Source organism: Petaurus breviceps, unplaced genomic scaffold (assembly GCF_028583685.1).
Source record: "Petaurus breviceps papuanus isolate PSGF00001 unplaced genomic scaffold, PetGlider_PUasm1.0 171, whole genome shotgun sequence".
Taxonomy (NCBI): Eukaryota; Metazoa; Chordata; class Mammalia; order Diprotodontia; family Petauridae; genus Petaurus; species Petaurus breviceps.
In genome coordinates this window covers 523,109-536,913 of record NW_027185754.1, presented here as the reverse complement: position 1 = coordinate 536,913, position 13,805 = coordinate 523,109, and the positions used below count along the sequence as shown (strand labels likewise).

Genomic DNA, 13,805 nt, shown 5'->3' with positions numbered 1-13,805 from the left:
GGGGGGGGGGGGGGGGGGGGGGGGGGGGGGGGGGGGAAGCCAAGATGGCAGCATAGAAGCAGGAAATTTCCTGTGCTCCCCCCATAGCCACCTCAAATACCTATAAAAAATGACTCTAAACAAACTTTAGGGCTACAGAACCCACAAAGTGAAAGAGAGAAACAAATCTCCCCTTGAAGACAGTCTGGCAAGCAGACAGGAAACGTTAATCATAGCATGCTGGGAGCTGAGCCAAGCCCCACCTGAGCCCACAGTTTTAGCATCAGGGCAGCCTAACCACCTGCAGCTAGAGGGACATCAGGAGAGTAGATCACCAGCAGCTGTGGCGGTTTCCAAAATTATCAATCCATAAATGCCAAAGACAAAGTGAGAGGTCAATGTAGACTTTAGAAACAGGGAATCCAAGAGTGCGGTCAGGTCTCTGCCCCTGGAGGAAGAAGCAGGAGAGGTGCAGCAGCCCACATGGTTGCTTCAGAGCTCCTGACCTGCAGATTGTAGGGGGACCAAGGAGCCATGCTGAGGGATAATCACTCTTGCTTTAACCTGCTTTGATCTGGATTGCTGTCTAGGATGGAGGTCCTGGGGTGTGTGACCAAGTGCCAGAGCCTGTGGAGGCTTCAAAGAGGGCACCCAATTAATAGCTCTGGCAGTTTCAAAAACCCCAGCAACTTGGGACAAAGCTCTCCTCTCCAGAAGCAGAGTTCTATTGTGGCAAAAAGCTCAAAAGTCAAGTAAATGAGTGACAACATGAGCAAGCAAAGGAAGTAAAGCAAGCATAGCAGTCAAACCTTATATTCTTTTTGGGGGGACAAAAAGGATCAAAGCATGGAATAGGAGGAAGATAATGAAGTCAGAACTCCTGTACCAAAGCTTCCAAGAAAAATATGAATAGATTACAGGCTATAGAGGAGTTTAAGAAAGATTTTGAAAACCAAATAAGAGAAGTGGAGAAAAATTAGGGAAGAGAAATGAGAATGATGCAAGAAAATCATGAAAAGTGAGTCAACAACCTGACTGAAGAAAATAACACATTAAAAAAAAGACTACCTCAAATGGCAAAAGAGACTCAAAAAGCCAGTGAGGAGAAGAATGCCTTAAAAAGCCAAATTTGCCAGATGGAGAAAGAATCTCAAAAGTTCCTTGAAGAGAATCATTCCTTCAGAATTAGATTGTAGCAATTGGAAGCTAGTGACTTTATGAGAAATAAAGGTACTATTAAACAGATCCAAACAAAGGAAAAAACAAAAGGCAATGCAAAATATCTCATTTCACTCACCTGGAAAATAGATGCAAGAGAGATAATTTAAAAATCATTGGACTACCAGAAAGCCATGATAAAAAAAAAAACCTATTAATCATCCTTCAAGAAATTCTCAAGGAAAATTGCCCTTACATTTTAGAACCAGAGAGCAAAATAAAGGTTGAAAGAGTTCACCCATCAACTCTTAAAAAAGATACCAAAAAGAAAACTCCTAGGAATATTATAACCAAGTTCTGGAGTTCCCAGATCAAAGAGAAAATATTACAAGCAGTCAAGAAGAAACAATTTGAATATTGCAGAAACACAATCAGGATAACATAGGATCTGGCAGCTTCCACACCAAGGGATTGAAGGGCTTGGAATGTGATATTCCAGGGGTCAAAGGAGCTGGGATTAAAACCAAGAATCACCTGCCCAGCAAAATTCAGTATCATGTTTCAGGGAAAAATATGGTCATTCAATGAAACAGAGGACTTTCAAGCATTCTTGATGAAAAAAAACCAGAATTGAATAGAAAATTTAACATTTAGATACAAGAAGCAAGAGAATCATGAGAAGGTAAACAGGGAAAAGAAATTAATACATATGTGAGTGTGTGTATATATGTGTACAAGCATACATAGACAGAGGGCACAGGACCAATTGAATAGGAAGGGATGATACATAAAAGGTGAAATTGAGAGGTCAGAGAAGAATATAATGAAAGGAGATGGGGAGAGACAGAATGGGGGTAAATTTTCTCATATAGAAGAGGCAAGGGAAAACTGTTACAATGGAGGGGAAGAACAGGAAGGCAAAAGGGAATAGGTCAACCTAACTCTCATTGAATTTGGCTTAGGGAGGGAATGACATACACACTAAATAGGTATCTCACCCGACAGGAGAGTAGGGAGGAAGTGGATGAGAGAGGTATGATGGAGGGGAGGGCAGGTTGAGCGGGAGGGAAGTTAGAAGCACACACTTTTGAAAAGGGACAGGGTCAAATTAGAGAATAGAACAAGTGGGAGGGTGGGATAGGATGGAGGGAAATACAGTCTGACTTTCACAATATATCCACTATGGAAATGTTTTACATAGCTACATGTGTACAACCTATATTGAATTGCCTATATTCCCAGTAAGGGTGAGTAATGAGGGAGAAAGGGAGAGAAGCTGAAATTCAATGTTTTAAAATCAAATGTTTAAGACACACACACACACACATATTACATGCAACTGGGAAATAAGAAATACAGGCACTGGGGTATAGAGATCCATCTTACCCTACTGGAAAGAAAGAGGGGGGATGAGGGAGAATATAGGAGAAGGCATATTGGGGGAGGGGATATACAGTAGAATCGCTGTTCTGGGGTGGTGAGTACAGGAAAGACAGGGAGAAAATTTGTAACTCAAAATCTTGTAGAAATGAATGATGTAAACTAAAAATAAACAAAATTTAATTTAAAAACATTAAATGTATATGCTCCAATGCCTATGCCTCTAAATTAATAAACGAAACAAGATGATTAAAAAAAAGTAGGATAGAAGCATGAGCAAAGAATCTCACCATAAAGAGATCTTGATAAAATCTCTCAAGACACAAACCCAGGGGAAGATAATGGATTCAAAATATAGCAAAAAAGAAATTTTAAAAGTGTTTTTTTAAGCTAAAATGTTCAAGATGACAATTTGGAACTATGCCCAAAGGCTATAAAACTATGCATTCCATTTAACCCAGCAGTACCACTACCAGGTCTGTATCACAAAAAGATCAAAGAAAAGAAAACTATAAAAAGGAACTAAAGGATTGAAAATATTTATAGTAGTTCTTTTTGTTGTAGACTGAAGCATACATTTTTATTTTTTTTGTTTCAATAAGACAAATATGGAAATATGTTTTGCATGATTTCACATTTATAGTTGATATCATATTGCTTGTCTTCTCAATAGGTGGGGGAGAGGCTGAAGGAGAGAATTTGGAACTCAAAATTTTTGAATGTTAAAATAAAGTATATATATATATATGTATATATAATTAAAATAATTTTATAGATGAAAGGAGAGTTGTGCAATCATTATAAAACCTTATTCAAGCAACAGATTACTTGAAAAGTAGAATAAATCAAACAGAAATTGAACCAATAAGAATGTTTTAATGTCAAAAGTCTATAAAAATAGAAGAAAATGTAAGGCAGCTCATATCAAAAACAGGTGACTTGGAAAAACAGATTGAACCAGGAGGGGTAATTTAAGGATAACTAAACTACCTAAAAGATGTGACAAAAGCTAAAAAGAGCTTAGACATCACATTTCAAGAAATTGCGAAAAAAAAATATTCAGATAGCTTAGAACCAGAGAGCAAAGTAAATATAGAATCTACAAATTATTTTTTCAAAGAAACCCCAAAACTCCCAGGAACATTATAGCTAAAATACAGACCTTCCAGATCAAAGAAGAAATACTTTGAATCAACTAGAAAGAAAGAATTCAAGGACCAGAGAGACATAGACAGGGTCACACAAGGTGTAACAACCACTACTATAAAAGGGCAAAGAGCTTGAAACAAAATATTCCAGGAGGCAAAATATATAGACTTACAATCAAGAAAAACTTCACCAGAAAAGCTAAGTATAAACCTATAGGATAAAAAATAGACCTTTAATTAAATAGAGAACTTCCAAATATTCTTGATGAAGAGACCAGAACTGAAATACAAATACAGGAGTAAGGAGAAACATAAAGAGGAGTGAGCAATCCTAAGCAATAAATAAGGATAAATTGTTTATATTCTAAACAATGGGAATTCTAAATGGGAAGATAATGCTTTCTCCTCAGAATCCTCTCATTGGGGATGGTAGAGAGGGGCCTTTGAGGCGTTTTGTTAAATATTTTGATCATCCTAAAAGAAGAGAGGAAAAGTAGGGGGACAAGAATAGACTGGGAAGAGAAGGGAGAAGAAAGGTAGTGAAAAGTATTGCACTTAATTATTGTGCATGAGTAGAAAACTATACAAATAAGGAGCAAGGGGAGGTGAAAGTGATGACACTTGAACTGCACTTTCACCAAAACTAGTCAAAGGAGAGATGAAAATACACAACTGGTTGCAGATATATTTTACTCAACATGAAATTAAGAAGGAAGGGGGGGGGGAGGGAAGAATGGAAGGAATAAAAGGGAAGGTAGATTAAGAGAGGAATTAGTCCTAAACAAAATAAACTCCATAATCAGGAGATCTTGAAGTTGGTTTAAAAGGAAAGGAAAAAAAAGAATAAGAACCTGTGATTAGCCTCTGAGAAGGTGAAAGACAAATGGGGCAGGAGAACAGAAGCACATTACATCCCACCGAGAGCATTGGTGCTGATCTCCCTCCTTTTCTTTGCCACCCTCTTCATAAAGATAGGGTAGGAGACAAAGAAAAGAGATAGAATAAAAGAATATATTGATGAGAAATTCAAAATTAATGATCATAATCATAAATGTGAATTGGATAAAGTCACAAATAAAATGGAAGAAGACAATAGAGAGGAGTGGATGGAATCTACCTTCTAATAAAAATGGAAGAGGATTTGAAAGAAAATTCAAACAATATGTTGCTAAAGACATACTTGAAATAATACAGAGTCAGAATCAAAATAATGGGATGGAATAAAATCTATTATGCTTTAGCTGAAATTTTAAGAAAAGTTAGGGATAGCAAGTATGATCACAGACAAGGAAACAAAAAAAAATAATCAAAAGAGAGAGAGGTCAATTATATTTTGTTGAAAAGTCCTAAAGACAATGAATTTATATCAATATAAAATATGTGTGTCAAATGCTATTGCGTATGGATAATTAAAAGAATAGTTAAATGAGTTACAGGTAGAAATAGCAGAATAATAATAATAATGAGTGGAAAGACTTAATGTATCACTTTCATACCTATATTCAAACCTCTCTGCCCCCCCCAAATAAATACATTTCAGACTAGAACAGAATTTTTAGAGTAAGATATGACAGATCTCTAGAGATGATTTAATTGGAATAGAGAGGAATACACACACACACACACACACATATATGTCAGCTGTGTCTGGCACATTTACAAAAATGGAATGTGTATTGGGCATAAAAATATCACAAATAAATGATGAAAAGTAGAAACATTAAACATATCTTTTGAAGACTGTAATTTATAGGAAAATTATATTCAATACATGATAAAAAATTAATTGGAGACTAACAATTCTAAAGAACAAATTGGGAATCAAAAATTATAGGAATCATCAGATGAGGCCAACAATAAGAAAACATATCAAAACTTTTGGCATGCAAAGTAATCCTTATAGAGAAATCAATACCACTGCACATTTTAGTCAATAAAGGAAAGAGAAGATCAACAAATTTGACATATAATTTTTAAAAACTAAAATAATTTGTAATTGCAGCAAATTTGCAGGAAAAAAAGACCCACAGAAATCATTAGCAATTTTCTATGTATTAGCAACAACATTTAGTGGGGATAAAGAAATTGCATTTAAAATAACTATGGAATTTATAAAATGCTGGGGAATCTACCTGACAAGACACATTTGGGAATTAAATGAATACAATTATAAAACACGCCTTATCCAAATAAAAATATAGCTCAATAATTGTAGAAATTGTATTTTTGTGGGATAGGGAAAGTCAATAAAATGAAAATACTGCCTATATTGTCCTACCAAACTACTGAAGGATTAATTTATAGAACTAGAAAAAATATAATAAAATTCACCTGGAAGAAGAAATAGTAAAGTATCTCATGGAAGTTAGTGAAAATTTGGGAAGCAAGGAGATTTCAAATACAGCTACAAAGCAATAATCATCAAACAATTTAATACTAGCTTAGAAAGAGATTCTGATTAGTGGAGCAGATTAATTACACAATATTTTGTTGTTATTGTTTAGTCATTTTCAATTATATCTGACCTTTCATGGCCCCATTTGATGTTTTCTTGGCAAAGGTATTGGAGTGATTTGCCATTTCTTTCTCTTTCTCATTTTACAAGATAATGTAATTCAGACAAACAGGTGAAGTGACTTACGCAGAGTCACACAGCTAGAAGGTGTATAAGATTTGAACTCAGGAAGTTGAGTCTTCCTGACTCTAGATCTGGCACTCTATACACTGTGCCACCTACCTTCAATCTATTATACAGCAAACCGTACAAGAAAGTACAGTACCCTAGTGTTTGATAAAGTGGAGAAAGAACTCACTATTCAATAAAAATTGGGGTGGGGGATTGGAAAGTAGTCTGACAGGAAATAAATATAGAATATGATCTCTCTATAGACCAAGGTAAGCTCCAATTCTTAAAAGTAAGAGTGACATCAAAAGCAAATTACAAGAAAGATATATGGATAGAAGGAAAGTTCATGACCAAACAAGGAGTAGAGAAGTTTACAAGAGGTAAAGTGCACAATGTTTTGTACATAAATTTTAGAAGTTTTTGCACAAACAAAACCAATGCAGCTGAAATTATAAAAGAAGCAAGTAATTGGGTCAGGAGGATCTTTGAAGAAAGTTTCTCTGGTAATGGTCTTATATCAAAAATTTCAAAAATATATAGGCAACTGATTAATTTTATCTGATTTCCCAATTGATAAATGGTTAAAGGATATGAACAGGAAATTTTCAAAGGTAGAAATCCAAGCTTTCAATTGTCAGATGAAAAAATGCTGTAAATCATAAATAATTAGAGAAATAAAATTAAAACTACTCTGAGGTTTCACCACACACAAATGTCAAAATATACATAAGAAAAAGTAATGAATGTTGGAAGGGATATGGAAAAGGAAATACACTAATACAATATTGGTGGAAAAGTGGACTGGTTTAGCCATTCTGAAGTGCAATTTGGGAATTATACCCAAGAACTTATTAAACTGAGCATATCTTTTGCCCACTGCAAAGTCAAAGAAAGAGGAAAAAGGTCTAAATGTACAAGAATATTTATAGTAGTTCTTTTTCTGTGGCAAAGGACTGGAAACTGAAAGGTAGACATTAATTGGGTAAACAAATGATGATACTAGAATATGAATGAATGATATCATGCTCCAAGAAACAAAAGGAATATTTTTGGAGAAACCTGGGGCTATTTGTATGAACATTTAGGTGAGGTAAGCAAAATCAGGAAAATAATTTATACAATAACAACAATATTCTAAAGAGAAAAAACTTTGAAAGATTGAAGAACTTTGATCAATATGATGACTAATTACAATTCCAGAGGACTTATGATGAAACATGCTACCTAATTCCTGACAGGTCTGTAGATATATCTATAGATGTGCATACATGTAATAATAATAACATACATACACATATGTATGCAAATATATAAATATATAGTTGGATATAAATATAGATGACCTCTCTCTGTCTCTGTCTGTGTCTCTGTCTCTATCTTTTTCTATCTCTTTTTCTGTCTCCCTTCCTCCCTCCCTCTCTTCCTCTTTCTCTCTTTTTCTCTCTCTCTAGAGATATATGTATATATGTATATACGCAGACATAAATGTACACACATATGTGTGTGTATGAAATAGTCAATGCCTAAATTTTTTGAGGTTTTCAATGGAAGGAAGAAGAAATATTTGCTAATTTAAATAAATTTAAAAAGTAAAAGAACAATGAAGATGTTGAACTAGTTGGATGATGTCCACACCTATCAACTCTAAATATATCATCTTAAGAAGAAAAAAAAAGGGGGTAACACCCACCCAAAATGCTTAGGCATATGACCTATTACTTAGATACTAAGTTTTCCCCTTACTTTGTTAAAAAAAATCTCACCCATTCCGAGCAAAGTTGGCCCAGTATTTCATCATTGTTCTGCTAAGTTGCTTCTCCTCTTCTGAAGCACCCTCTGAAGATGAACACCACAAATATTAGCATGAGATGAGCATAGTAAAGAAGAATATGTGTCTTCAATTAATATCCTACTGTTCTTTCACTTATATTAACTCTTACCATCCTGCCATCCTCGATCTTCTACTTTATATGGTGACCCATTCTGATGTACCATACTAAGGCAATGCTCTGAAGTTGTCTATAGAAACCTACCTGGATTTTGTTTTACTTCTTCCAAGGAATTAAATTTCAGGACTAATAATAAGTGTTAGTAACACTGAGGGGCAGCCAGGTAGCACAGCGAGTAAGAGCACCAGCCCCAGAGTTGGGATGACCTGGGATCGAATCCAGGCTCAGACACTTAGCACCCACCCAGAAACACCTGGCCGTGTAACCTTGAGCAAGTTACTTAACCCCAATTGCTTTAAAAAAAAAAAAAAGAGTTACCGGTAGTAACACTGAATATTCTACCCTCCTTAAGGCATTTATACATTAGCAGAAGATAATAACCTAAAGGAATGAATTTCAAATGTAGACTCACCACTACCAACAAGACTGGTAGGAGAGAGATTTTGAGAACTCTGATAAAGGTAAAGCTGATAGATATTACTTAGGAAGATTAGTTTTAGAGTTGGAAGGGATTTCATCTAGTCCAACTCCTTCATATTATAGATAAGAGAACTATGTACCAGAGAGACTAAATGATTTGTCCAAGTCCATACAAGTAATGTAGGATTTGAACCCTGAGTCCATGACTCTGCTGTTCTAATAATATTTTCATCTTTGCATCTAAAACATGAAAATCCACAGTATTAACATCAAAGTCATTGCTAGTACTGGCCCTTGAAAGACCTAGACTCAGATTTTTCTGTCAGAGTAGTGAATACCTAATTGCCAGAAGTTCAATGATGCTACCTAGAGAAAATGTGAATCAAAAACTGGAGGAAATTATAGAGGTCAAAGCTCTAAGATGGAAGGAGTTCTAGTCACATGGCAACATCATGAACCTTAAGAGTATTACTGGGTGTTTTTATCTAGAATTGTGGAGTTTCATCCAAGTATAACATCAACATCTATCCACTTCTCTCCCAAGCATCTTCCAAAACAGAGTAGATGATCAGTGCAAATTAAGCCCTTGGAGCTAAGTTTACTTGGACACTCATGAAAATATGCCATTGGATATGCATTCAGAATCAGAATATCTCTGAGGACAACTAATCCAACTCATCGTAAAGAAGAATCCTCTCAAGAATATTCACAAAAAAATGTGATCATCCAACCCCTGATACAGGACCAAGAGTTATGGGAAGTACACTACCTCCAGAGGCAAAACACAAACTCTTTTGAGCAATCTTTATTGTTGGAGAACTTGAAGCCAAAATCCATCTCACTGAAACTTTCATCCATTGTTATTAGTTCTATACAAAGAGAATAAGTCCAATACTTCTTCCATATGACAGTATTTCAATTATTTGAGGATAGTCATTAAGTCCCATCAATATCTTCACTAGAAGCTAAATATCCCCAGTTATTTAACCATTCCTCCTGTGGTATGGTCATAAAGACCCACTGACAGGACCAGGGTTCTCCCCCAATTTCCTGCAACAGGGATTAGTATTTCCCAAAATGCAAATTCCTAAGATTTTATTGAGTCCCTTAATGAAACTTCCTGATCACCTAAAAACATTAAACACTCCCACCCATATGGAATCCAGACCCTTGCTGATCACCTAAAGACTTTCAACAGTCCAACTCATATGGAATACAGATCCTGTGATTCTATGGATATCTGAAGACCTAAAAAGCACCATGATCTGTCCTATTGAAACAAGAGGGTTGTATATATAGAAGTGAAATGTCACTGCATACTTGTTACATGACCTTGCTTTGTTATGATCAAGTGAACCACATTTTGTTAATGGTTGAAAGCAATATGAGGCCTCATTTTGTGCTAAAATCAAACTTGAAATAACAGGGTGCTAATGTTATACCTGCATATAACAGGGCCACACCATCCTATTCTCTATCCTCTGGATATTCTCCAGCTCATTAATGTGATTACTAAAATATGGCACCCAAAACTGAAGAAAATATTTTAGGTGTGGTTGGCCAGGGAAGAGTAAAGCAGAAATATCCTCTACCTCCCCTCTTAAAACTTTTCTTCTATTAGTGTATCCTCAGGGTTGAATTAAGTGAGAAGAGAACAGATTGCCCAGTCAAGTTAACCTGGGATTGAGAGCCAAAAGACCTTTGCTCTGGCCCAATATGTACCAGTAGCCTGAGCCAAATCACCTCCCCTCTCTGGTCCTCATTTTTTCCCTAAAGTTATGAATAATAAAGGCTAAATAATAAGTAGCCCTTATATTTATTCAGCCCCTTTATCCCACCAAAATGTCTTCATATCTTTCATTTGATTCTTTTTATCTACAGGGATATTGCAAGAATCAAGTTAGATAACAGAGGCTACTTATTACTCAGCCAATTTTTTCATGAGGTTTTTCTAACCAGAATAGGTCTATCACCTTTTAAAAATGGAGCCCCCAAGACAGGGAAAATGTCATCCCCATGGTCTGCCTTCACAGTTTCTGGTTTCATGTTTCCCCAAAAGTTTGACCGATGTTGAAATTCATACATGTAGGTGGGAGCACCTGAAACTGAAAGGAAAGAAAATGATGGAAAATTCAACATTTCAAGTCCCCCAACCTGAATGTATTTACAAGGGTGGGAAGAGTTCAGAAGGGTCAGTAGGAAATCTGTGATCTGGTACTTTATGTGAAATTAATTCCCACCTTTGATATTTAGAGTCTCTGTGACCTGTATGAGAAAATCACTTATTCTACTTTGACCTTAATTACCTCATCTGAAGTGAAATGGTTGAGTGAAATGGTCCCTGAGGTCCTTTTATTTCTAGGCCCTAGGGATGCAGTAAACCTGCAAATGTCAGTGGAGGTATGCAGGATGATGGCCCACACTGAATAAAGGCAATTTTATCTAATATTGATGCCTATCTCATGATAATTCAGTAAGAAAAATGTTCTCTGGATCCTTGATCAAAGAATCTTAAAACTGGCTAAAAATTTAGTGGTCATATTCTGATGTAGGACTTTGTGTCATTCTTTGTGTCATTCCCAACTGATAATCATCAAGATTATTTGAACAAAAGTGTTGATTCTAGATTCCAGGCTCTGGACATCATCACTCTATATGCAGCTGAGTACTGTTCCCAAACTAGGCAGAAAAAAATGCCTCATGCTAACAATGTATCCCTCTCACCTCTAGCAAGCATTTTAATCAATAAATTTTACTGGGTACCTGATAAGTAACAAGTGTTGTGTCATACACTAGGGATATGAAGAAAAAAGTTAAATAATGCCTATCCCAAGTAGCTCTAGACTGAGTATTCTTGGCTAAAATATGGGAGAGGTAAGGTTGGTTTCATCATTACCCTTTTCTTTGTTTTTCCTCATAACTCACCCATATGAAATCGAGCCACCATCACAGCTGAGATCCCAATGAAAAAGTCTCCCATCATTTCCATAAATAGACATTTCTTTTTCAGAGTATCATTTGTAACTCCAAGATACTCCTGAGTTATCAAAGGAATAAGATTCTGGGGAATTTTCTGGAAAGATCAATGGAGCAAAGAGTAAAAAGTATTTAGATATGTATTCACTCTTTTTTCTGTTCATTAACTATATACTTTGCATAACATTGCCACAACTAACCTTTTTTTACAATGACATTGTTAATGCATATGACTAATAATTCTACCATAAAACAATTAAATCTCATGATAACCCCATTGAGCTTAATCACTTATTCCTATGAAACTAACTCAGCCCCCTTTGATGCTATTCTTCTATATATCCTGTTTTTGTGAACACAAATGTTGACATTAGGTGGAGCATGTCTATTAAGCATTTACTATGTGCTAGGTCCCTATATCAGGAACTTTCAAAGATACAGAGATAATACAGGGCTCTCCTTTTCAAAACTTACAGTTTAGTAGGAGGATTACATAGTAATAAACACAATTATAACCAAAGATTTAATATATTAAGTGGAATAATAGAAATATGAACAATACATCATGGGGTTGCTTCAAAGTCAGGAGAGAGCAACCTAGGGAAAGAGTGAATTAAAGAACATACCATTAAACAAATACATTAATTTTCTCACAGGCTTTTCCTTTACCACAGAGTGAGCCCATGATTTCATTCCTTTACCAACATAAGGGAAAACAAGTTAAAGTACTTCCCTTTGAGTATTTTTTAATCTCAATGTGAGAAACCATGGTGCGATGGAAAGTACACAGGCCTGCGGGTCAGAAGATGTCATTCAAAGTCCTGGCTCAGTCACAGAGTAATTTGTTACCTCAGGGAAATAATTTCTGCAGTCTGGTCTTTGGTTTTCCCAGTTTGTAAAATAAGAATATTGAACTATACAGACTTTAAGGTGCCTTAATCCCTATAATTCTGTTCTAGGATCCTTTCTGTCAGTGACAATCTATGATTTAAGTTCCCTCCTAGCCCTGTTTGATTCAAGGTCTCTTACAAGAAGTGGATAGGATCTCCAAATCAGCAGCATCGCCTTCTCTTGATCTATTCTCTCTTCAAATGGAGGATACTTCATGAGCTACAGAAAAGAACCAAATTTCATATAAAGTAATAAGAGCAGATAAACAAATGGGATTAAAAGCTACTTGTGAGAAACAAGTAAGAAAAACTCTCAGCTTAATTTATGGAACAAAATTCTCTGATCAGCTGAGTACTTTAGTGAATACATTTGGCTCATAACATGTTCCAGGAAAAATCAAAAGTAATAATATGAAAAACAATTTTTAAATAAGGAAAACATTAGATACTATATCTTAAGCTCCAAATGAGTCAGTCTACAGGGAATGCCCAGCTTCTTGTCTGTAAAGACTTATCTATGAAGGACCTAAAAGCATCTTAGATTGAAGAAGTAAGGATCAAATGAGATAATATTTGTAAAGCATTTAGTATAGTGCCTGGCATATAGTAGGAGCTTATTAAACACTTGTTTACTTCCTTCCATTTCTAACAATAACAATAGAGTACATTTCTTCAATTTTTCTTTTGTTGATGCTAAAGTTTCACTATCAAGACTACATTCCTTTAAGTCATAGGTGTGCCCTTATCAGGACGAAAGTCTTACTTGGAGAGGTAACACATTGAACCATTAATTCATACTTGAATATTAGTTATTTATGGCTGAGTGTGAGTTAATTTATCACAGAATTTAGAGAGAGTAGGACCATTAGAGAAAAATCTAGTGAAGTCTAATGACTTTTGTTTATTTTTTTTTTACAGATAAGAAAAGTGAGGCCCAATAGAAATGATTTGGTTAAGGCCATACAGGTAATAGGTAATAGATCCAGAGTTCATGCTTAGGTCTGAACTAAGTATGTTAGTTCATACTCCAAAAAGTGTATTGGAATTCATACATGTAGATGGGAGGACCTGAAGCTGAAAGGAAAGACATTTCTTTTGCCATTTGAGTTAGTCTATTTTTAAAGTGTTATTTTCTTCAGTATTTTGGGGGGTCTCCTTTAGCAGGTTGTTGATTCGCTTTTGATGATTTTCTTGCATCATTCTCATTTCTCCAAAACAGTGATTTTCTATCATACCACATTGCCTCTAGGTTGCAGAAGAATCTTGGGATCCAACTTAG

The 13,805-nt window shown here is 35.4% G+C and overlaps 1 protein-coding gene across 1 annotated transcript in view; it reads right to left on the bottom strand.

Annotated features, from left to right (window-relative positions):
• Positions 1–13,805, bottom strand: part of LOC138157211 (liver carboxylesterase 1-like) — a 59,244-nt gene that overhangs the window by 8,144 nt on the left and 37,295 nt on the right. The window contains exons 10-13 of the mRNA XM_069082787.1: positions 12,666–12,746; positions 11,586–11,733; positions 10,634–10,765; positions 8,055–8,127 (exon numbers count right to left, since the gene is read on the bottom strand). Of these exons, the coding sequence (XP_068938888.1) occupies positions 8,055–8,127; positions 10,634–10,765; positions 11,586–11,733; positions 12,666–12,746 (434 nt within the window). The remainder of the gene's footprint in view (positions 1–8,054; positions 8,128–10,633; positions 10,766–11,585; positions 11,734–12,665; positions 12,747–13,805) is intronic.